General features: G+C 37.8%; 1 protein-coding gene across 3 annotated transcripts; it reads right to left on the bottom strand.

Moving 5' to 3' along the window:
- Window positions 1-6,061: 6,061 nt before the first annotated feature.
- LOC136766441 (uncharacterized) lies at window positions 6,062-24,414 on the bottom strand. Of its 3 annotated transcripts, none has more exons than XM_066719880.1 (10): window positions 24,288-24,414; window positions 23,372-23,529; window positions 21,952-22,063; window positions 20,596-20,666; window positions 19,616-19,724; window positions 18,325-18,391; window positions 17,835-17,920; window positions 14,079-14,166; window positions 9,403-9,501; window positions 6,065-6,616 (listed from the first exon to the last, which is right to left on the bottom strand). In XM_066719880.1, the coding sequence occupies exons 2-10, from the start codon at window positions 23,457-23,459 to the stop codon at window positions 6,521-6,523; spliced, it is 816 nt and encodes a 271-aa protein (XP_066575977.1). In that variant the 5' UTR covers window positions 23,460-23,529; window positions 24,288-24,414; the 3' UTR covers window positions 6,065-6,520. The 3 variants fall into 3 exon arrangements, with proteins under 3 accessions (XP_066575976.1, XP_066575977.1, XP_066575975.1); XM_066719878.1 differs by lacking the exon at window positions 24,288-24,414 and adding an exon at window positions 23,956-24,212 and having other exon boundaries at window positions 6,069-6,616; XM_066719879.1 differs by lacking the exons at window positions 14,079-14,166; window positions 24,288-24,414 and adding an exon at window positions 23,956-24,212 and having other exon boundaries at window positions 6,062-6,616; window positions 17,793-17,920.
- Window positions 24,415-24,466: the final 52 nt, after the last annotated feature.

The raw sequence follows: 24,466 nt of genomic DNA on the forward strand, positions 1-24,466 counted from the left end.
GCAGGAGTGCACACTGAGGACGTCTGATTCGAAAGTTTTAACTTCTTAAAGGAAATGGTGACTTTATTAGCATCTTTGAAGGTAAAAACAGGCTGAGAAAAAAAAACACACTGATAGGGCAGACTGTATGTGAAGAGGGCGTAAAGTACAAACAAAGTAAGGCAACTGCAAATCTGTGCACAAATAAAGAAAGAAAGTATATGTATATTTAAAACATAAACTGAATCAAAACTAGTCCTAAACTTAACATAAAAGTATATATTTAAAGACTTAATTTACAATTTTTGGTTAGATTGGGAGAAGCAGAACCTTTACTATCTATGTCTATAAATCTATCTATCTGTCTATCTATGTATTTGTTTCCCTCATTAGCCTTGGTAATTTAGACCTATATGTAGTCCGCATTTTTAGAACTTTTGCTTGAAGTTTAAGATAGGAGCACAGCACAGCTATTTTAATATTTTGTTTGTATTAACCAGATTTCCTGTTACTGCACTTATTTAGACACGCTGTGACACTTCTGCAGATTTATATTGGGATCTGAGGTATGGTTGTAAGTGCTCAGTAAACAGGAAAGGGGAGCACAGTACATTTCACACCACGAGCCTCTGACAGCACACGAGGACCCTGACCTGCAGAGACTGATTCGTGATCGCACCCGAAAAGCACGTGCCTTCCCCTCTGAGCAGGATGAAGGCGGGATGAATTATCTGGATGTCATTAGACCGGCGATCTGAATGCAGGCAGAGAGCACTGGTGGACAACCGTCTGACTTGAGAAATGTTAAAAATGTTCCGCCGATTACACACACGGGACAGGGAGAGACTCAAGGGACGGAATTCTGACCTGAATTCAATTAGGAGAAATAAAACAATGTAATCATTTTCTGTTTATAGAGGTCAATGTGAGAAGAGTACAGAATTGCATTCACTTTATATTGCTAAGTCACTTTAGTTTTGAAGTGTCATTTGTTCCTCCCTACAATTACAACATCTGCTCTGAAGCCTAAAATTAATCTTAATCCCGCACAGACTACAAGCCTTGGTCAGTAGAGCATGATTAATTAATCTGCACTAACTTTATGACTCTTATAAAATGTGCAAAATAAGCTTTGCATTGTTTGAAATGGTACACATTATGTTGTACTGCTAAAGCTTTGCTACACTTGCCTTGTATTATCTGTTTGTCAGCTTTAATTCAAAAGAAACAATGAGACTATGAAGTATATGAGGAGATCTTAGAAGATCTGACAATCATTTGTCTTATTATGTATTAGCTTGGTTGACCAAGGCCAGACTCCCATTCAATGTGTTTAAATATGACTGCTATATGGTAAAGGGCTCTAAAACTGTACATTATTTAATAATAAAGTTACAGAAACCAGGCATTCTTTTTGAAGACCAGATGTTATATAAATGGATATAGGACAACAATGGCTTATGTGATGTTTCTAAGCCTTTACAAATCCTGATCCAGAAGGTGTATTTCACATGTATGGAAGATACATGTGTTATGAAATGAACTGTTGCTATATTGCTCTTACACAAACCTGCTATTGGAGCAAAGCAGAACAAGCTGGTGAACAGCACAATACAAAATAACAATAGCTGCTGTGACTGAGGGAGCCAGCGCAATTCAGCACTTTAATAACCCTTCTGAAATATACCAATAATCATTCAAGAATAACAGCAGCTGTCTCAAGACCCCTGAACATCACACCTGAAAAGGCTTTTCAAGCAAGTGTCTATGTTGCATAAACCAAAGCCAAATCAGAACACTGCAATTGCAAAAAAATACTAAATTGTATGCAATAGCAGCTAATTTCAACAGCCACATTCAACAACTTAACCATTAAAATGAGATTGGTTACAAGCCTGTTATTTTCAATTTGTGAGTAGGTCAAAGTCTTGATTTGGTCCATGTTTCTAATCTAGAATGACATAGTAAATACATACAGTACATACATACAACATAATTAACAACAAACAAAGTACTTTTCTGGATTTCAGATTCAAAATACATTCATGGTTTTGAAAATGATGGGGCTAATATTTTCTAATTATTTACTAATTTGGCAGACACCTTAACTAACCCAAAATTGCACACTCATTCTCTATACACTAATAAGATGTCTGGGACTTCAGGTGCCAATAAATAAATGAAGAAATGTTGAAGCAATAAAGACATATTCCGAATAGATGCCCCCCCAGGAAATTTCTGATCTTCATTATTATTATTATTATTATTATTATTATTATTATTATTATTATTATTATTATTTCTTGGCAGATGCCCTTATTCAGGGAGACTTACAACATAAGTGCAAACAAAGTGCAAAAATACAGAGAAGTACAAGGCATCAATCATTACAAATTCAACTTAGCTAAAAAATAGCAATTCAAAATAATACATTTTACAAATTCCAATTTACAATTTACACAAGTACAGTAAGAGACTTCCTACATCCTGGATGGTGAAAGCTAAGTGCTGTCAAGATGTAGGGTTACAGACGAGGGCTACGGGAAAGGGAGCAAGGAGGAAAACAATCAAGAACGCGAGAAGCATAATAAAAACTGTGAAGTGCTATCTAGCAGGGATAGATGGCTAATATTACAACCTGGAGTGGAGAAAAGCATTAGGCCTAGGTCTTAGGCTGTGGACCCCCAGAGATGTATTTTCTCCTGTAACCGTCCGTCTTCCTATAGAAGTTTTAGTTTTTATCTCCTCTGTGTCTAATGCTTTACTTTAAAAAAATGTTTTAATCTGTGAAGCTTTCTGTGGCAAAGGGCGTTATGCCAAATAAAAACTGATTGAATAATTGACTGAAGTACATCCAACATTCTCTGTATTAATACGCAGAACATATCTAAATGAATGGCGCACTGACACTCAACAAAGAAACACACAACTGCAAGAAATAACACAGGGATACCTCAGTGACTCTGACGTGAGCAACAACACCAGAATATCAGAACCATAAAAAACATGCAGAACGATGTTGAACCTGAGATACCAGAATTGAGCTCTAAGACACTTACTGTGTTCAAGTTGTCCTGTTGCTACAATGTCACTCTGCCAACTTTGCATTTCAGTTTAGTCTTCTTCCTCTAGTGGGCAGTATACAACCATGTCTATTGACACACACCTCCTACAGATGTGGTGCTTGAATGTAGTTCTTTCACTTGTCGACTGTGCTGTGGTATTGAAGTCACACCAGTTTACCAAAAGCCAGAGTTATGTTCCACAGATTTGTTTTTTCTTTACTATAAAACATATGCCTGAATATGTATTTGGGAAATATTTGAACATCTTTCTTCTATACACTGAATAATGAATTTGGAATTAAAATCTACAGCAGCAAATGACCTTTAAATCAAAGCTTTTTGTTCGAATAAATAATTACAGTCACTTGCTGCCCTTCCTTCAATGTCCGCCTCCACCTCTCTGACATTTTATAAAGTCTTTTTCTGTTTAAATGAAATAACACAATACTGGAGAGGTAAACCAAGGTCCCATTCACTCAGTTAAAATGCCAATGGGCTGAACCCAACAAAAGCAGCTAAATAAACAGAAAGCAATATGGGAACTTTCAATGGGGACTTTGGAGGGGAAGACATTTCTAGTTTTGGTGGTTGGTTGGTTGGTTATCTTGTTGTTCACCCATGATTTCTGAGACAGTTTATTTTATGTTTTTTGTCTTTTAAATGCACTCTGCAGTACGGCTGCTTGGTACAGAAAGAATATGTATAATTTGAAACTGCAAACCTTGTCAACTTTGACCTTTGATCCTCATTAGCTATGACAAAGCAATGTGACATTCACATCCTGCCAGAAGGCCATTCACAGCAGGTCACAGGGACATTTGACCAAATATTTAAACTGAAGGGTAAGAATTTAACATTCACTGTAACTGCTGCCTTATTAGAAATGATTAAAGCATTTTTCACCATGATGTCATTACCTGTTGGGAAAGCATGGAGAACAACAGGGAAATTGTGTTGCACTTTGCTTTCTTTTCTAGTGCCTAATTTGTCACAGTTTAGATGTAAAAAACGTTCTTAATCTCACATGTAAATTATGTAAAAAGAGTGGTATCTTTGACTGCATGGCATATTCTAATATAAATAATGTAGGCCATTTCAACAGAGTTCCTCATTTGTTAATAGAAAAACATATTACAAAAATAGACACAATATTATGCTGTACAATACTGTGAAGATTTGTACATTACGGTTCTGTATCTATATTCCGTCAGCAAATGACTGCAATCTTACAACTGTGTAAAGCATATTATTATTTATAACTTAACACCCCCCTTACATTAGGTGACACATTTCAAGAGACACAATACAGTATGAGAAAAAACATACAGTTTCCAACGGCAGTGCTTTAACAGGCACATGAACAAAGCGTGCACAGAACAGACTGCATGATTCTATTAAGGGGGCGATTAGTGGTAATTCAGGTAAGGGAACAGTAAATTGCAATACTTACATCAGGTCTACATACAGTGGATTCAAAACAGGCTATTCTATTACAAGTAGTGCATATACAGTTATTCATTGTGGCAATATAAGTGGAATTGACATAAACCTGTTCTGAGAGCAATATGTGAAATATCTGATGAAAAATAATTTCAGCCCTGGTCAACACTTCTCTCTTCGCTTCATGCCCTGCCATTAGCCTTCTGTAACCGGGGAAGTGTATATAATAACAAACACACTGTTCCCTCTGCTTTATTGGGTTTCGCAATTTTGCATCAACATTCACAAAAGCATACTTTATAGTTATTAAACTGAGTACTATTGCATATTTTCAAGTCCCATTTATTGATTTATTGCAAATCGTGTTTTGGTGAAATAAGGTTCTAGTCTAAAAATAGGTCAGAGGATTAAAAAAATAAGATTTATCAGCTAGGTTTCCATCAGGAATCCAAACGCAATGCCTTAGTCCTCCAGTTGAAGTCTACAGAAAACGCTCCTTCCAGACTCGTAATATAGGGAAAAATAACATTTCATTTTGATTGTCTTTCACCTCAGTGGCAGCAGCTTAATCTCACCGTGTTACAAGATGTGGATGTGAGAAGAGCGCTTGACAGAATTCAGAAGCGGTTGCTTGAAGATAGATTGGCGCACAGGGCATTGTACCTGCTTTGTCAGTTTATTTTACGTAATAGTCCCATGATGTCAACGACTGCAGCTGTGCAGGGAAACAAATATGCTGTACTTGGGGATAAAAAAAGCAAACCAAAAGCTGTGATGTAACTCTCAGATGTCTGAGAAATACCAGCTCATACCAGATCACATCATTCATTGGTAGTGTTCTGAATACACAAGAAGAAGCTAAAAAACCTAAGTAAAATAAATATTACAGGCATGTCACTTAAACTGTTGTTCGAACATTATGTTATGTATGACGTCATCAATTTTTGCTTTTTGTCCTCTTACTCTTACTAATGGGACCTCACATGCCTTTGTTGACATCAATAACAGCAAGGATTATATTGGATAGACGTGGTAAGTGCTACATACTTTATTTTGGGCTTCATTTTTGACTCCATTACTCAAGATTGATACAGAGCAGGTGCTTATGTACATTCCTCCCATTTAACAAGGACACCCTACCCTGAAAAAGCAATAATGGCATATTTAAAAAAGGATAAAAGCCTTATTGTGCAGGTATTTTAATCTCTAATAGACAGAAGAACTCTCCTATGCCAGGTGGTAAAGAGTTAAAAAATATATATTGCTTCAGGAACTGTTGGAAATGACCCATCGATCCTTCTGAACTTTTTAGTCATTCAACAGAGAGAGCAGAAGTAACCTTAATCTGCAGTGTCTATCCCACATCTTTCTACACCTCAGACCAAAACCTTGTTATGAAAAGTATGATTTCTGAGTCTTACAGGTGATGTGAACTGGCATGAATCCAGCCTGGGGCATAAGTCCTTAATAGATTGATTAAAATAGATTTTAATCTGGCGATGCGAAAAGGCTACAGTTTACAAATTCACAATATGTTTAAACTAATCTTTGCAACATAAGTTTTGAAATGTATGTTCTTTTTAAATTTAGGATTATTTAATTCCATCATTTGGACACATTCCTTGCCTTAACTATTGATTTGGACAGTTCGTACTATTATCAAACATCTTCTTTATACCAGGTTATTTAAATCACTTTTTGCTTTATTTCTATTTGCACACATCTTTGGAAAAGTCACAGAAAAACATACTGACACCCTCAATTTGAACAGTTTAATAAACTTGGCTTATAAAAATATAGAGGTTTAATATAAGTATATTTTTTAAGTTGGATGAAAACACATTCATCCTAAAATGTACTAGTGAAGATTTCAGCTGGTGGAACTGAGATAAGACCAAGGATGCCAATACAGATCTCAGGAACAGCATAGAAACTTCCATTTTCCTTGTTCCTTGTAACTTGTGATATACCATAAAACCAATAAGCACAACAACAATGTTTTTTGTAAAACTAAGGGCCTCTCTCTTCTCTGCTAGTCACTGTGGTGCCCTGTCCCTCTGCTGCGTCAGGATCATTGGAGTGAGGTCATCAGAGTTGCCCTTCCCAAGAGCTTGTTCACCTGGCACAGCTTTCTACAAAACAACACAAATGTATGAGAAAGAGGCAAACCAACTAACAGTCTGTTAACACTAAGGAGGAAATGTCCCTGTGTTCAAATATGTAATTCAAAAAAACTGATTATATAAGGGCGTTTGTAAATAAAACACATCAGTGCCTAAAGGTTTTTTTTTTTAATTCAGCTTACCAGGAAAACATGTTTATACAGCTTCTGCTCTAAAGCTACAGGTAATGCAAATGTAAACTGTATGAAATGGATGATGTCATTTTTCTCTTGGATAAAAAAAAAGTGTGGTCAAACCATATTAACAGATTAAACGCATTGCCTTGTAAACTGCAGTTTCAATCTGTTGCAAGATGGTAAAATAAAGATTATCACAGTTTTGTTCACTCTGCTTTTTTACCCTGCATTCAACTCAACTTTGCTGAATCTGAGATTTCACTGTGTATGGTCAAGATTCAGTCCCATCAGAACTGCCGTCGGGGGCACAAAGGGCCCCCCACCATGCTCCTGTGAAGTCCCACATCAAAGGCCTTGTGTTTTAAAAGCCTCGGTTGTCACATAAAAGCTAAAGGCTTTCAGTTTGGATGAATCCAAAACAAGAGTAATGCATACAGGAGATAAAAGGCCTGAATTCTGGATTTCTGGCGAAAATATACATTTACAATAAACAAACCTTTTGCCCGACCGAGACTTATTTTTCCCCCCTTCCAATGCACTATGTGTTTAAACAGACTCATAAACCAGCCCACACAAAATACATGAAGTCTGGAAAACATTTGAAAGTCTATTTCTCTCTCTCTCTCTCTCTCCTTACACCTCAGACATCTACATAAACACACACACACAGATGTTAGGGTTTACACAGAGGCAACGTCATGACACTTAATGCAGAAATACATTCTGACCTGCCAAAAATAGACAAATTGGATGTCCAAATGATGTGCTATTGCATTAACTTTTTGAATATATGATGAATCTAATACATACTGAGCTGAAGTTTATTTTTCCAGTATTACTTAAATTAATCCCCAAATTTGACTACCAATCATTTAGTTTTACACGTTTCATATTTACCACTGGCAGATACATCACAGTAGCTTAATTTGTACCCATTTAATAACCACCATTAACCAGATCTAAAGTAAAATTTATAGCTTAGCTTAAACAATGATGCATATAAAAAAAAACATTATGATTGATACAGAACATTTTGAATAATTGTTAGGTTCTGCAGCAGTGGACTGGGATGAACTTGTTGCTACTGTGAATCAAGAGTATCCAGGTAAATTGTAATATAATATTGTTTATATATTATATGTGCTTAATTTAACCCCACACTGAATATGATTCATCAGCCAGATCTTCAAGCTAAACGGTCAATCTCAGCAGGAGCCTGTTTCTCAAATGTAATATTTGTAACCAATTGGGTTAGTATATGGTCCTTGTTCTGAGGTTTCTCCTTCATCTCCCACAACAGCAACAACAGTGAGATAATCCCATTCTCCTTTGTCAAAGCTGTGGGCTCTGCATTCCAACTCCATTTAAACTGGAGCATTTACTCTTCAATGTACTTCAGTGCACACATGCTGTTTGCCCATTAGGATGGAAATGAGGACTGAGGTGGCTATGGGGCTTTTTTATCCCACATTGTTGAATGCTTTAATGATAAGATCAGGTGAAATTCAGTTTCCTAAAGGCAATGCAGAACTCCAGCCCATCTCTATTTGAGAGAGAAATTTAAAAATAATGCAGCACTATTTATACAACACAAATGCACAACTAGGACCAGTTATATTTAATTTGGCATCTAGTTCTTTGTAGATATGTGCCAAAGTTCTAAAATATGTCTTTAGCGCATTTAACACATGAAAATATTTCTTGTTGAAATGCAAATATTTTACAAATGGATGTTATGCATTCTTTGCAAATCAGACCCATATGTAGGCTCAGGACACAGTGCTGATGATATGATACGTGACAAGGCAAATTCCAGCCACAGCTCTGGGCATCCAGGAAAATGCTTTCAAAAATGTAGCTCAAGTGCTCTCAGGTCATGTTACATCATCCAAGTTTAATTATCTCCACACATGACTTACATATAGTGCCTGTGTTATATAAGAAGTGCAAAGATGTCTTGAACTCTTTGGGTGCAGGAATGTGTAGTGTTTGAGGTTCCTGATGCCTCACAGCCTGAGGTTACTTTATAGGGAGGCATAGAGGAGGACGCAGAAGTTTTGGTTGTTTGTTTTCCAATCTATTTCTTTTCAGCCTTGCACCTATTAGCACTGCAAGGCTCAGAGGAGACACTATGAATTATGGGAAGTTTATCCAACAACATACATGCAGCAGAGAACAGAATATTGACAGTGTGTTTTATATATAGGCCTATATATCACACTGTATTGTGGGTGAGAGATAGGCCTAGCTGCTGTTAAGCCACAAATACATAACGTCATACAATAAGACAGGGCCAAGAATCCAGGCATTTATATACTTTCAAACAACAGGTAGATGGATTGGGTTTACAGTTGGTTTTATTATATTAAAATGCAGTAGAACAGACAGTACAGAACACAGTCACACGCTTGGAATTTAAAAGTGATTAACAGTTTCATGAACAAGGCAACTTACCATTGTAAATTAGTGGAGTTAAATTCAGTTCAAAGGACCAATAATGATCTCTATATTCCCTTTTCACCTCCATGATGTGGTTATTTAGTTTTGAAACATTAGGCTCCTTTTGATGTACAATCACTGTATTATTTAATTAAAATTATTTGTGAACTAGTCACTTACCTTAATGGAATTAAAGACAGCATCAAATGATAAGGCTTCACACATTTTATGGATGTTATAAAATGTCTGGGCTGTTTCCTTTGAAAACTCCAGAGTAGTCTAAACAAAGAAATATGAAAGCACCGTTTATTGAAACAATACATACACTCCTTTGCTAAACAAACATTTGAGTAGGAGCAATAATGATTTGTGTATATATTTTATTATAATTTATAAGCCGATGTAAACCCCCCAGTCTTCTGCACTGATCTAGATCGATGTTAATGTGTCAGTTGGTTTCTTTTCACTTCGCCATGTCAGAGGCAGACTGCCAGAGCTCATTGGTTGTTTCCTTTGCAGTCATGCATCTGATTTTTGGCTGACGTCTTTAAAATGACGCACACTCTGTCCCGACTGCTTTTATGTAACAGTTAGGATCTTACCAAAGAACTACTCTGGGCTCTTGCAAAGGTTAGATAAGTGAGATCTAAAGAGCAGACACTCTTTCGGTGGAACAATAGTTTCACAATGTTTCCCTTCTCTGTTTCACTTATGAACCGCTTATGTGCCATTCATTAATATAAATCTTGGAATCAGACAGCCTAGTGTATTTAGCAAAGAACAGTACCCTACAGTACACTACAGCACAGTGTGCCATTGTACACAAGACACCAACCCCCACATTCAAACAGTCGCTGAGTACAGGTAGGGTTCGATTCCCGAGATAGTACGGTCCCAGATGAGAGAGCATGTACACAATTGTCAAGATCTCAGATTATGCTCTGACAGCTTGAGAGAAACAGTGGCGGGTACTTCTCTAATATACGTCCCATTATTGATTTAACCACTGGAGCGAAAGTATTATTTGCCTCAAAAATACATATTAAAATTTCAGAAGGAAAACATGTTTGCCAACAGTGAATTGGACCAGCTTTGTTAAAACGTGACGCGCATCTGTGCAGTTCCAAAGCAAGTGAAGGAAGGTCACTACATGTTCCACTGAAACAAAGAAACGTTTTTGTAACTTTGTCTGACCTTTTGAAAAAATGAAATGAGGCCTCATGGCGTCCTGTTGACTTCTGCATTCCTGAGCAGCAGCAGCCTCAAAACAGATCAAACTGAAACCATATGCACAGGCAATCAGCATTAACCTTGTCACATTGTATATTGGAATCGAAAAGGGAAAGGCTTCAAGCTGACTCACACAAATTCACGAGGTGATGCCACTGGAGGGCTCCGACTGCCCCTATTTTAGAAACTATCCAAACCCTGTCACCTGTAATCACTACAATACAATCTTTTAATAACAATGTGGAAAACAGGCTCTGTGGTGAAGAACAATTCAGTGAGTCTGAGATAGCTAGAGGGGACGGGGGCATGTTTTGACCGGTGACATTCAATGTGTGACCAAAAGCTTTGCAACCACAAAGAGAAACATAAAAAATGCTGTATTCAGTTGTTGTCATTCAGATGCAGTCCAGTAGCCCAAAAACCGATATATATTGAGACAGAAATGGCAGCATGATGCACAATATTGTGAGGCCAGCATTTTCTGTCATGGTCACATTCTTTCAAATGATCCCTGTAACCCTGATCACCACCTACCTTACAAGACTATGGCAATTGTAACTTGTTCCTCATGCTAATGTAGTGCGCCTGTGCAAATGTAGGACCCCAGGAACAGTATGCCCCCCACAGAGAACAGAAATGTGTCGACTGTGTGGCCCCTTCAGTCTGTCTTTCACCTACTACGCCTTTATCATAGAGATACACTAAAGAGCGCCCAGCTTCTTCAATTTAACAGGAGCCATTCTATGTCTTAGTTTACAATATTTCAGTTCTTAGCAGGAGTGTGAAAGCAAAGTTGATACTGTACTTACAGACCTCCCGGTTTTTGAGTGAGGCTAACCTGAAAAGGATGGGTAACAGCTGTGCTTTCTGCGAAAACACTAGACTAAAACCAAAGTATTTTTCATGAGGGGACACAGTTTAGTCTACATATAAAAATCTGTGTTTGGAGAATGATTGATAATCAAGGCTGAAGCAGCAAAACAGAAAGCATTGCTGCTCATTTCCAGCTAAAACCAGACTTGTAGTAAAGAAAGGGATGGAAAGTGAGCTTCAAAAAAATGATTACTTCTTAGAAAATTCCCAAAAGATGTTCGCTTTTGATTAGAAAATCAATATTGTATTATACAAACAACTGTTCCAAAGAAACACCAACCAGTGGTTCTTCAGAGGAACCTAATTATAGACAATCAAGGAACGTTAGTATGTGGCAATAAAATGAGAAGGTAATTCATCTAGTTGTTTCACTGATTATTGTATCCTTCATTATCTATTTTTGCAATCCATTGTACAACTTTCTTTGTGTTATGGGAATATAAATATTTGTTTTTAACATCAAAGTCCACATTACAATACAATAATTTGTGTACCTGAGAGTGACATATTAATAATGAGCTGGATTTTTTTTTTTTTTTTTTAACTGGTGCGTAATTCAAATAAAGTAAAGAATTTGCAGATGTTTTATGTTTTAACAGATGCATTGGAGACAGAAACATCCAAAAGAAAAGTACAATTCCCAAACCCTGAATATTGCAGCTCTCGATTTATTTTTAAGAAAAAACATGCCTAACGTCCCTCCAAACTGTGATTTAGTTTCTCTGAATCACCACTTCTTGCTGTGACTCAATATTTGATTGTGTATCATTCAATACCAGTTCAGTTCCGTCAGGCTGAACAATGATGTACAAGCGAGTGTTCAACTTTCACAATACTTAGGAGGTTTATATTTATATAACATACATTTTGAGGGACAAAATATGATTTTTAATTCTTTAAATTGATATATATGAATACACATTCATGCACATTCAGTTAAAATAGAATTTGCCGAATTGAAGATCAGCTTTGCAATGATTAAATATATATTTGAGTCTTTGCAGTGTAGGCCAAGGCTAAAAACACATATGCTGCATATACAGTACTGTGAAAAAGTTTTAGGCAGTTGTGAAAAAATGCTGTAAAGTAAGAATGCTTTCAAAAATAGACATGTTAATAGATTATATTTATCAATTAACTAAATGCAAAGTGAGTGAACAGAAGAAAAATCTAAATCAAATCCATATTTGGTGTGACCACCCTTTGCCTTCAAAACAGCATCAATTCTTCTAGGTACACTTGCACAAGTCAGGGATTTTGTAGGCATATAGTCAGGTGTATGATTAAACAATTATACCAAGGTGCTAATGATCATCAATTCAATATGTCGGTTGAAACACAATTATTAACTGAGACAGAAACAACTGTGTAGGAGGAATAAAACTGGGTGAGGAACAGCCAAATTCAGCTAACAAGGTGAGGCTGCTGAAGACAGTTTACTGTCAAAAGACTGAGCACAGGAACAAGACACAAGGTAGTTATACTGCATCAGCAAGGTCTCTCCCAGGCAGACATTTCAAGGCAGACAGGGGTTTCCAGATGTGCTGTCCAAGCTCTTTTGAAGAAGTTCAAAGAAACAGGCAACGTTGAAGACCGTAGACACAGTGGTCGGCCAAGGAAACTTACTGCAGCAGATTAAAGACACATCATGCTTACTTCCCTTCACAATCAGAAGATGTCCAGCAGTGCCATCAGCTCAGAACTGGCAGAAAACAGTGGGACCCTGGTACACCATCTAAAGTCCGGAGAAGTCTGGTCAGAAGTGGCCTTCAAGGAAGACTTGCGGCTAAAAAGCCATACCTCCGACATGGCAACAAGGCCAAGTGACTCAACTATGCACGAAAACACAGGAACTGGGGTGCAGAAAAATGGCAGCAGGTGCTCTGGACTGATGAGTCAAAATATGAAATATTTGGCTGTAGCAGAAGGCAGTTTGTTTGCTGAAGGGCTGGAGAGCAGTACACGAATGAGTATCTGCAGGCAAACATACAGCAAAAGTCATTAAGAACTATCTTCAGCGTGAAGAAGAACAAGGAGTCCTGGAAGTGATGGTATGGCCCCCACAGAGCCCTGATCTCAACATCATCAAGTCTGTCTGGGATTGAAGAGAGAGAAGCAACTGAGGCTGCCTAAATCCACAGAAGAACTGTGGTTAGTTCTCCAAGATGTTTGGGCCAACCTACCTGCCGAGTTCCTTCAAAAACTGTGAGCAAGTGTACCTAGAAGAACTGATGCTGTTTTGAAGGCAAAGGGTGGTCACCAAATATGGATTTGATGTAGATTTTTCTTCTGTTCACTCACTTTTCATTAGTTAATTGATAAATATAATCTATTAACATGTCTATTTTTGAAAGCATTCTTACTTTACAGCATTTTTTCACACCTGCCTAAATCTTTTGTACAGTACTGAATATTGAGTGATTTGTCTAATTATTTTCATCAAATCAAGAATTGTATCAATTTAAAGTGATCAAAATGATTTGCATACTCTTAAGAAGTGTTTTGAATGGAGAAATATTAATTATGTAATATTCTTTCCAAATCACAAATGTCAGAACTGGAAGAAATGTTCAAGGTCAATCTTTTAGCATGACTAGCCTTGACTAGCTGGCTATTTTTAGAAATAACATGCTGGGGATTCAGCTTAAGCAATGGAAGCTGCACATTTTGCTTCGTTTCTCACCAGCCGCGGTTACATAAGCATTAACGTTTCATTCAGTGCCTCCATCACTCCATTCCTGACATGAGCTCACCTCCAAGACAAGCTGCTCCATGATGAGCTTGCTGACCTGCTCTGCTTGGAATTCCTTCATAAGCCTGTCAGACAGCTGCCTCCGAGATCTGGTTCAGACGAGCCAAGTCAAGGAACATAAGAACGTTTACAAACGAGAGGAGGCCATTCGACCCATCGTGCTCATTTGGTGTCCATTAATAACCAAGTGATCCAAGGATCCTATCCAGTCTATTTTTAAATGTTCCCAAATTTTAATCTTCACCCACATTGCTGGGGACTTTGTTCCAGATTGTGACAACTCTGTGTACAGAAATGTCTCCTGTTCTCTGCCTTGAATGCCTTGAAGCCCAATTTCCATTTGTGTCCCCGGGTGCTTGTGCCCCTGATGATCTGGAAAAGTTCCTCTGGTTTGATGTGGTCGATGCCCTTCATGATTTTGAAGACTTAGTCTCCTCTGTTCCAGGGTGAAAAGGTTCAGGTCCCTCAGTCTCTCAGTAGGACATTCCCTTCAGACCTGGAATAAGTCTGGTTGCTCTCCTCTGAGCTGCCTCTAGAGCAGCGATATCTTTCTTGAAGTGTGGAGCCCGGAACTGTCCACAGTATCCAGATGAGCTCTAACTAGTGCATTGTACAGTCTGAACATCACTGCCCTTGTTCTCAATTCTACACTTTTGACAATATACCCTAGCATTGTGTTTGCCTTTTTTATTGCTTGCCCACATTGTTTGGATGGGGAAAGTGAGGAGTCCACATAGACTTCGAGGTCTCTCATGCGTTACTTCATCTAGTTCTATTCCTCCCATAGTGTAATTATAGTGGACATTTTTGTTACCTGCATGTAATACCTTGCACTTGTCCACATTGAATTTCATCTGCCAGATGTCGGCCCACAACTGAATATTATCTAAGTCCCTTTGAATAGCCTGTGCTGCCAAGATTGTATCTACTGAGCCACCTATTTTAGTATCATCTGCAAATCTGACAAGTTTGCTAACTATCCCTGAGTGCAGATCATTAATATAAATTAGAAAAAGCAAAGGCCCTAGTACTGATCCCTGTGGAACTCCACTAACAACCTCACTCCAGTTAGAAGCAACTCCTTTAATCGACACCCTCTGTTTCCTATACATCAACCAGTTCATAATCCATCTACTTACATTACCCTGAATGCCTACAGCTTCCAATTTGAGGATCAGTCTTTGGTGTGAAACCTTATCAAAAGCTTTCAGAAAATCTAAGTATATCATATCATATGCTTTCACCTGATCTACAGCTGCAGATGCATGTTAAAAGAATTCTAATAAATTAGTAGGACATGATCTGCCTCATCTAAACCCATACTGACTATCTCCAAGAATATGGTTTTCTTTAAGATGCTCCTCTATTTTCTGTCTAATAATTTTCTCCAACATTTTACAGGTGATGCAGGTGAGACTGATTGGTCTGTAATTTCCTGGCTCAGTTTTGTCCCCTTTCTTGTGGATTGGTTTGACATTTGCTGTCTTCCAGTCAGTTGGCACATCCCCTGTTCTAAGTGTCATTTGGAATATCTGAGTTAGCGGCCTAGAAATAATTTCCCTCATTTCTTTAAGTACTGTTGGAAATATACCATCTGGTGACCTCTGTGAAATACTCATGTTGAACATTTGCCTCATCTTGTTTGTTTTCCAAGATACTTCAATTTTTGCCCTTTATCTGTTTCACTTACTCCTTTATTGACCTCTTGCTGTTGTAGTATTGAAAAAAGCTCTTTGAGTTAGTTTTAGCTCCGAGAGCTATATTTCTGTCTTTTTCGCTCTTTGCTTTCCTGATCCCTTTCTTAAGATCTCTTTGCAATTCAGCATATTCTTTGTACTTTGTTTTGTCTCTATCCCTTTTGTATGTGCTATACAACATTTTCTTTCTCTTGATATTTCAAGGAGAAGCACTCCAGCAGAGAATGTAAGTTAGGAAGCCTGGACCCGGCGGGGAAGTGAAGTCCTGTGCTTATTACAGGTGACAGCACAAAAACACTTCTGTCAGCTTTCTTCTCGACAGTTCTTGGTTATATAACACACTTTAGTACCCCAAGCTGATAATTTACATCCAACACTGAATCTGACATATCTATCTCCATCCTGCATCCTGTATTTTCCTCTGATGAGCTTTTCTTGGGGCCAACCAACAAAAGCAGGTCAGTATAATCAAGACACTTCAGTGGGCAACAGGGCAATGTTCTTATGTTAAGTACTATATTTTAATAACTGCACTCTTAGTTATCATTGAATCGAGAATGCTACCCTAAGGGTACCATGGGCACTTGTGAAAGCATTTTTCAACAAAGCTGCCACTGTGTGATGTCACTCAGGCAGACCCTCCCCTCTTTGGGTAGCATTTTCTTTCTCAGATAACTGGGCTTGCATTCACTATCATTTTATGACATGGTTATGCAAGTCTGTAGCAGGAAGCCAGCTCTAACAGACTCCAACCCCAGCTCCCCGTGAAATGTTTAAGGAGACTGGTTATCTGTCAGCTGCTGATAAATCTTGTAGAAATAAACTGAGAAGATGACAGATTCATGAGTACCCATAAGAGGTTTAGATGTTGAAGGCTGAGCAATGAAATTGTATCATATTAGTTTCTGTCCCAGGGATGTATTCCCAGATTTCCAGTTACACAATACCACTAGAGATCCATCTACTTTTATCTCTATTGGGCATGTCATGGTCAGTACATTCCCAGCATAAGGTCCACTCCCAATTAATTATCTGTGAGTACTCTGAAAACCAATGGAGGGGGAAAGATAGAGATGTGGGGGAGTAAGTTTGGTAACATGAATGATATTACTGAGGCACTTTACAAGGATGGAAATGCTCTTAATATATATTTACATATTTAAGATAGCAAGCAGGGCAGGTGAAAGATCAGTATATCTCTTCTCTTTCACTCCTTCAGCTCATATCAATCCAGATATATTATCTCCAACAGGACATGGCAGAACCTCTGCTCACAAAGCCAAGGCACCACAAGATTCATTTCAATTCAGACACTTCTAGCTAGGCCGGAGATGAGAAGACAGGAGACAACAATTATAAGAAAGTGTTAAAATAATTGTAAAGCTTGCTATCTGAAGTGCATGCATTGTAATGTATGATTCCTTTTTCATTGGCGCTGTTGTGGATTCATTAATTTTAGCCATGTGCCACCACTGTAATGTGGTCTGTACAGATATCACAGGAGTGATTAAGTGAAGCAGACTGGGATTGTTTACACACAGCATGAACTTGGATTCCTTGATGTGTTCACTGAAAAATCTGCTCAGGCAAGCCAGTCTATAAATCAGTTTTATAGCACTTTATATCGCTTTCAAATTAAAACACAAGGAGTATTCTTAGAACACCTTCTTATTTTCACTTTAACAGCTTTCCAGCACTGAGTTCCAAGCGCTTCAACAGGCTCAGATGGAAGAGCCAAAGTGATGATATCAAATTAAAGTCTTGTAAAGTCTTTCCTTCCAATATAGTTTTCTAAAGTTCTTTGGCAAACATGTATATGACTAATGCAGGTAAAAGGCCTACTCGTGTAAACAGAGACAGAAGAAAGATGGCGTGTGGATGGGAGGTCCATGGACTGCCCATAGTCATACTCACAAATGGCAGTTTGGACTGAGAGTCTCGACTGGCAGATTAAAGGCTTTTCTGTGTAAGAGAAGTAGGTATGAAAATAATAAAGAGACATCCTCTCCTATACATACACAGTTGGAGGAAGGCTGAATGGACACAAGACTAAAGGATACTGGGCTGAACGGGGATCAATCGCAGGTGAAACATGCAGTTCATTATCCATCAACTCTGCCACCCCCTCGCTGACAGACTGGTGAACCTGAGGAAGGGAAAACAGGGATTGTTCTACTTAAACCACACAACATACCATGTGAACAGCATCACCTGGCTAAGTGGTATTGGGGTTGGGTGTGCTGTAAACCGCTAGGGAATCTGCAACTTCCTGTATAATGTTGGTGCTACCCCTTAGACCCTGTCAGTCCTACATCCAGCAGAGAAAGCCCTGCTGAATGTGTCCTGGTGGCAGAGGGCTTGATAGTGAGCCAGGATGAAAAGTAATTGGCAAGTCCAAAGGGGAAAAATAAGAGGGAATCCGTAGCTGTGGAATAATACAGAAGAGTCGCTTAATATTTTTAAATAATCAAAGTGTAGTACTCTTCTTTTTGTTTAACCATGGAATTGTTTAAAATTAAACCATATTAACCACACCAACAAAACACTCACTGTTTTACTGCTGTTTGGTTGGACTGGAATGATGCTCTCTGATAAACACTCCTTTTGAAGCAACTCCCTGAAATGTGAGAAAGAACTACCATAAATTGCATGAAACTATACACAATTCAAACAGTGTAAACAATTGGATGGAGATTGCATAAATAAAATCACTTTGGATGTCTTTTGTTTTTCAGAAAATCATTTGCATTTGCTTACTATTGAAATGTTTATGTTTAAACACATCATTATTATGTAATAAACCATTATTTATACAAATGGAAAGAGTTAGGTACCCTCCTCTAAATCTCAAAATAATTGTATTATATAAGCTCCAATACCAAAAACTGTAGAAAAAGGGAAACAAACATGGCAGCAATGGAGAACAGCAGTCAAACATCCCTCAGAACAGACAGCATCCTCATTAGAGTGCATCCATCTTCATAATTGTGTGGTCCTAGCCAAGTTATTTCAGTCAGCTACCAGCCACATATAAAACATTGAACACATCAAAGTCTGTTACATGAACATTCATGTCTTTCCCATGGCCTTCATCAAATACTTTGCTACGCAACATTCCTGACTGATTACAGCTTTAGTCATAGGTCATACAGAGAAGGATGGTCAAGTGAAGTTTTGGGGTGAGATTTAAATGTGAAATATCTCCCCATTTTCAGAACCACTCAACAACAAATCCCACTAATACTAAGACCATCCACAACTGAGCAGGTCAGCAAATTTTTTAAATCAGCTTAGCTTGACTGGCCACTTGATAGCCCAAGAACCCTGAGATATCTGAAAATAAAAAACTTTTTCAACCTAGCTGTTTTTCCTTGAACAATATTGCTGTCTTTGATACAGACCCTTAACATTCTTAGTAAAAATAAGTAAAACAACATTGACCCACAATGTGATACTCTTTTAGTCAGATAGGAGGACAGTACATCTTGCTTTAAATGTATGTGGTGAGGTCCACTTAACCAGCTTTCCCATAAAAAGTTTTATTTTCTCAATAAATGTTCTTAAGAAGTGATGCCTTTGATGTAACTTATTTAACACAGTAATAAAATATTTCCTAACCACTTAATTGAACACAAAAATCATTTACTCCCTCTCGTCAACTTAAATACAATACCACTGAAACCATAGATTAAATCACAGACATTTAAGCAGGTCAATGCTTTAACAAAATTCATCCACAAAAGTTGGAAATGGATTCAAACATACAATGAGCCCTGGGATGACAGATTGGATACAAAGCTGACCGTACTGTGAGAGGAGCTGAGGGAGAGTCAAGGTATACCTCAGATTCCTCACTTCAGCCTCCATAGCGGGCAGCCTCTCTGCTCTCAACTGTATTCGGGCTTGAAGAGCGCTGGCATCGTTGTGGTGATGTGGGAGCACGATAACTTCTGTCAAGAGAGGAGGGGATGGGGGGTCCGTTCTCTGTATCTGTGCGGTGGATTTTATCAGGAGTCAGGAAGAAATGTATACAGGACTGCAGACAGTTTACTGAAGCACTGACAGTACACAAAGTACAACTGTGTAGAGTCTGGATCTGCTCCTGTGTGAGGCCGTAGTGACAGGTGTTGTAGATTGTACTCTGAGAGCACAGCCAGGGAATGTACAATGCTTGGGAAATTAAGTCACAACTATTCCAGGGAAAGGATGCTGCAGAGGAAGAAAATGCTAAATTGCCAACAAGCTTTAAACATGACTTGCTGTCGCACGGGACCAGGCCACAGTTCTCGGTCTGCTATCAGGAGAGTCTACAAAGAGCACAGACAGGGCTGCTTCCCAGCTCAACCCATCAATTCATCAGACAACCGAAAACAGCTCATGCATAGACTGCGCCGGATAATGGCCTTCATCATCAATGTTCTGCACTCTGAAAGCAAAGGCTTGTTTTGATTATCCATGTCATCAGGGCAACAGTCCCTGTGATCGCAAAGCTGTGCCAGCATACCCTGTCTGCTTCTTGCTGCAACAGGGAACATATTTCATTTCAAAGATATAAAGCTCTTCAGAGGAGCTGAAGCAGTGGTAATAATCTTGGGTTAAGGCTGCAATCTGATCTCTAAGAGACCTATTGACAAGGGATCTGGCTTCATGGCTCATCAGCCCCCTAAATTCACTCAGATTGGAGTGTGGCCTTGAACTGAAAAATGTAATCCACAAATGTGCTGCGTCTGTGTGTCTCTCTTGTGCATCATGTCACGAGGTCTGACGTGCTCTCTAGTGAGCTCACCTGCCCGACAGCTTGAAGAGGCTCTTCTCTCTTACCTTTGTGTTCCCTCTGAAGGCGCAGTGCTCGTAACTCCCTGTTCAAGCGCTCTCGTTCCTCCTTCAGCTGTCTGCAGTATAAAAGCTTTCTTTAACGGTATGGCTTACAGCACATCATGTATCTGTGATGATGTGACCTTAATAGGAAAGGCAACAGCAAGATTTGATCAAGATAACCTAATCAGCACACAAGATTGGTTGTACAGATGTAGATTTAACACTTTACATTCTAAAGACATACCAAGAATAATAAAAAGCATATACTCAATCAACTATAATAAAGAGTAATACCGTTTTCCTTGTCATCTGGAATCATGTCATTCTTGTGAAAATCGTAATATTTAATGTGACAAAATGGCAAGCACTTTCTCTGGGCAACTGTATGAGACAATGGTTTTAGGTTGAGTGTTTGATATCTAGGATACAGACACTGGAGGAACAGATTTAAAATATTATATATATATATTTTAAGGACCTGCATAATGTAGCATAGAGTAAATCAATTTCAGGCTATAAAGACATATCCAACATTAAACAATTGAACTCTGAAGCCCAATTAGTGTATCATTCAAGTAAAAGCAAAGTGAGAGACCCATGATTGCCAGCTGAACAATGAGTACTTGTATAACTGACTATATTGTTTTTAAAAAGTGATTGCAGGTTTCATTTTGTTTTGTTTGATCATATAGATGAACATGCGAAGACCCTCAAGACACTCATCTTTTCAGTTTTGAGTTCCTTAGTACTGCAGCCTCATTATTGTTACCAAAGGAAGGAAGGTATCCTAATAACCTGGGGAAACCATTTATTGTGTGCCTTTGGCTCGGGACATTAAGCTGTCATCACAATCCTGTAGTTTTAAGTTCATGTTTACTGTCAATTTTAATGGATGCTTTTACATTTTGTGAGCATCAACTCTGTTCATTTCTAGTCTTGAAACAAAGAGCTTTGATATAATTTGCAATTAGAAATGCGTTTGATATATTCCTAAAACCTCTGAGGATTTTCTACAAGTACAAACAATTGAAGGCAGCCTAATTATTATATTAACTACAGTTTCATTATATTAATTATTATAATAGTGCATTAAACAAGTATTGAATATATTGAATCTGATGTCCACAGGGCACTGCCGCTTCTTCTTTGATTATTCAGGTGAAAAAAAAACAGGCGATTAAGACTCAAAACTGAGGAACAGTGGTAACAATTCGTACATTTTTGCTGTGACGGATATGAGGGGCTGTCTAATATGTTGGACAAATTAAAACTTTTTTTATTTTCTAAACATCTTGCAAAATTAGAACATCTGACATCTTAGAAGCAGCAGTGGTTCCCTTCAGACTTGGAGATGACAACCTGTGTGCTTGGGAGATGCGCTCTTCTCGGTCATACTGCTGAATGCTGCGTCTGGCGAGGAGGTCATCAATCAGTCGTTGCTGTGGGCTTGTGACTGCCGCCCTGCCGGACCCTGTGAAAACACAGGATGCCATAGAGCATCACACACTGGGAACAGAGCAATTAATGCCAGCGAGCTCAATTTATATAGACCTGGCTTTCGTCCACATTGTTTTATGAATACCAGGATCTCTGTGTGAGTTCCTTTTTTAGCTCTGGTGTGTAATGTGTTAGGCTCAGATTACATTGCATAACATTACCGTGTTCTTCTCATTCCCAAACAATTAAATCACTGTATTCGTCTTGACAAAAGTACAACCAATTTATTTGGAATGCAGTACTGTCATATTTAATAAGGTTTTACTTGAACCTTATTTAATACAGTTTTAAGTAGGCTAAAGTTTTAAATCAATTTATTTTTCTTTAGGCATTTGTAAGTTGGAAGTAATTTGACACGTCAACCCAGAATTTAACAAAAGCTTGTTTTTCTGCAGAACATTTCATAAAGCACTTGCAATGTATGAGTACATGGTTAAATCACATTCTGTCAAAAAGCCTGAAATGTGTGAGGTTCTTCAAATATGGATGGGCAATGTATAGCTAATGTCTAGAAATGTTCTCCAAACTACACTCTATATTATCAGAAAATAAAAAAAAGTCAACATTAAGGTGAACATTTATAAAAAAATATTACAATTTCAATGAAGGAATATTAAAAAAAAAAAAAAATCAAGACATATATAGCCAGTCTAGTACATGAGGTATGTAGTTTAAATCTGCAATATATGTATTTTTATGTTAATAAAACAATGTATTCACTGTGCAGAGCGAAACCCACTCTCATTTTTTGTTACAATGATGAAAATAGACGAGCAATTCAGGGTGAACATAATGTTGTCGTGGTTGTGAACCTCTTCTCTCCAGGGTAAAGTCAGATTGATGAAAACTACAATGAAATTGATTAGTCTTGATGTCCTTTCTAGTGCAAACTAGTGCAAACCTTGGCACATTCAGGCAGTATTACATGTACTTTTTATGAAAGCTGCACTTTTTCAGAGCCAGTAAGACAGATGTTTGAAAGGTCATTTATTTATTTTTATACATCTTCTAGGACACATATTTTTACCTGATGCTCTGAAGACTTGTCTTAAGTTATATCTGACTGGTTACTAACAAGTCATTTTGCAGATATGGGTAATTCTAAACAGCCAAATTATGTCTACACCACCTGTAGTCACCTAAAAGTACATTTAACTACTGGTACAATGTTTACTTACCTTGATCAAATTAAATTCATAAATTAAATTCAACTTTCTGCCCACCCTAGAACTCCATTATTTCAAAGCCTCAAAGCCCCAATTCCTGTAGCTGTGACACTGACCTTTCACCTTGTCATAACTTTGCTCCAGTGCTTCTTCACTAAAAGGACCATAATGTTTTTGAATCTCATTTTGAAGGGATTTTCCCATCAAATAACTTTCAATGGGTTTTCTGCTTTCCTGTACAATTTGTTCTTTGTCAAAAGACCTGTTGTACTTCCTGAAATCAAGAAGAAATACATACAAGACATACATTAGACATTACCTAATTCAAGTGAGATGTATGACATTTTGATATACATAGAAAATAGTTTTATTCAATAGCTCAATAGTTGTTTTATAAACATCTAACCAATACATTTAATACACAAATTCCCATTTCACAGTACAATAGCAGCAAAAGTCACTTTTTTCATTTTCCTGTCCTCTCCCCATTTGATGAAAAGAGCAAAATTACATCTCACATAATAGGGTGCAATATAAATATAGTCCATAATTAAAGTCATTAAAATAATTTCCATTACTTTGCTTAGTCATATAACATAGAAAATCTTAACTTTGGGATTCATTTCTTAACTCTTTCTCATGCAAATGTAAAAATAAATACTTCAGTATGTTTTGTGTAACAAAATACTTCAACACTCACCCTCGGTGTGTATTATAGTCCATTTTGTAACAAAAATTATGCAGAACTAGACAAAGTATCCCTCTGCTACACTAAACCAAGGATTAAACTCCAAACTTTCAGCATTTATTTTATTAATCACAAAATACATAACTTGGATAAATAATTAAGAATTTTATAAAGAACATTTCAGTCAAATGCATTTGTAGAAAGCAGGCAATATAAGGTCAATGCCAAGACATCGGCTAATTCCCAGAGAGGCAGCACCTTAACAGAGTATATAGTATGTCTGTTGCTAGGAGCCAAAGTCCCTCTGTAAACGAAGGACACTCCCTCTTGGTCAAATGGCCTACCTGTCCCACAGCCAGGGCAGCACAGCCTCCACCCCACAATGTATGAATGTACGCAACTTTGAACTATTTAAAATAAGAAAGAGAGAGAGAGAGAGAGAGAGAAAGAGCGAGAAAGCAGTTTCTTTCCTCAGTAATATGTAGTTTCTCTGTGTCGAACAGGGTATGTTGTAATTGAACTG

The sequence above is a fragment of the Amia ocellicauda genome, chromosome 13 (genome assembly GCF_036373705.1).
Source record: "Amia ocellicauda isolate fAmiCal2 chromosome 13, fAmiCal2.hap1, whole genome shotgun sequence".
In the NCBI taxonomy this organism is placed as follows: domain Eukaryota; kingdom Metazoa; phylum Chordata; class Actinopteri; order Amiiformes; family Amiidae; genus Amia; species Amia ocellicauda.

What these genes read in the sequence shown, in the direction of transcription:
- LOC136766441 (XM_066719878.1), bottom strand. Translation starts at nt 23,978, where the DNA reads ATGGACTATAATACACACCGAGG. An exon ending in ATTGATCCCCGTTCAGCCCA is followed by an intron (nt 14,167 to 17,834) that starts GTATCCTTTAGT and finishes CGTCTGAACCAG; the next exon opens with ATCTCGGAGGCAGCTGTCTG. An exon ending in CTGTCTTTAATTCCATTAAG is followed by an intron (nt 6,617 to 9,402) that starts GTAAGTGACTAG and finishes GTTGTTTTGTAG; the next exon opens with AAAGCTGTGCCAGGTGAACA.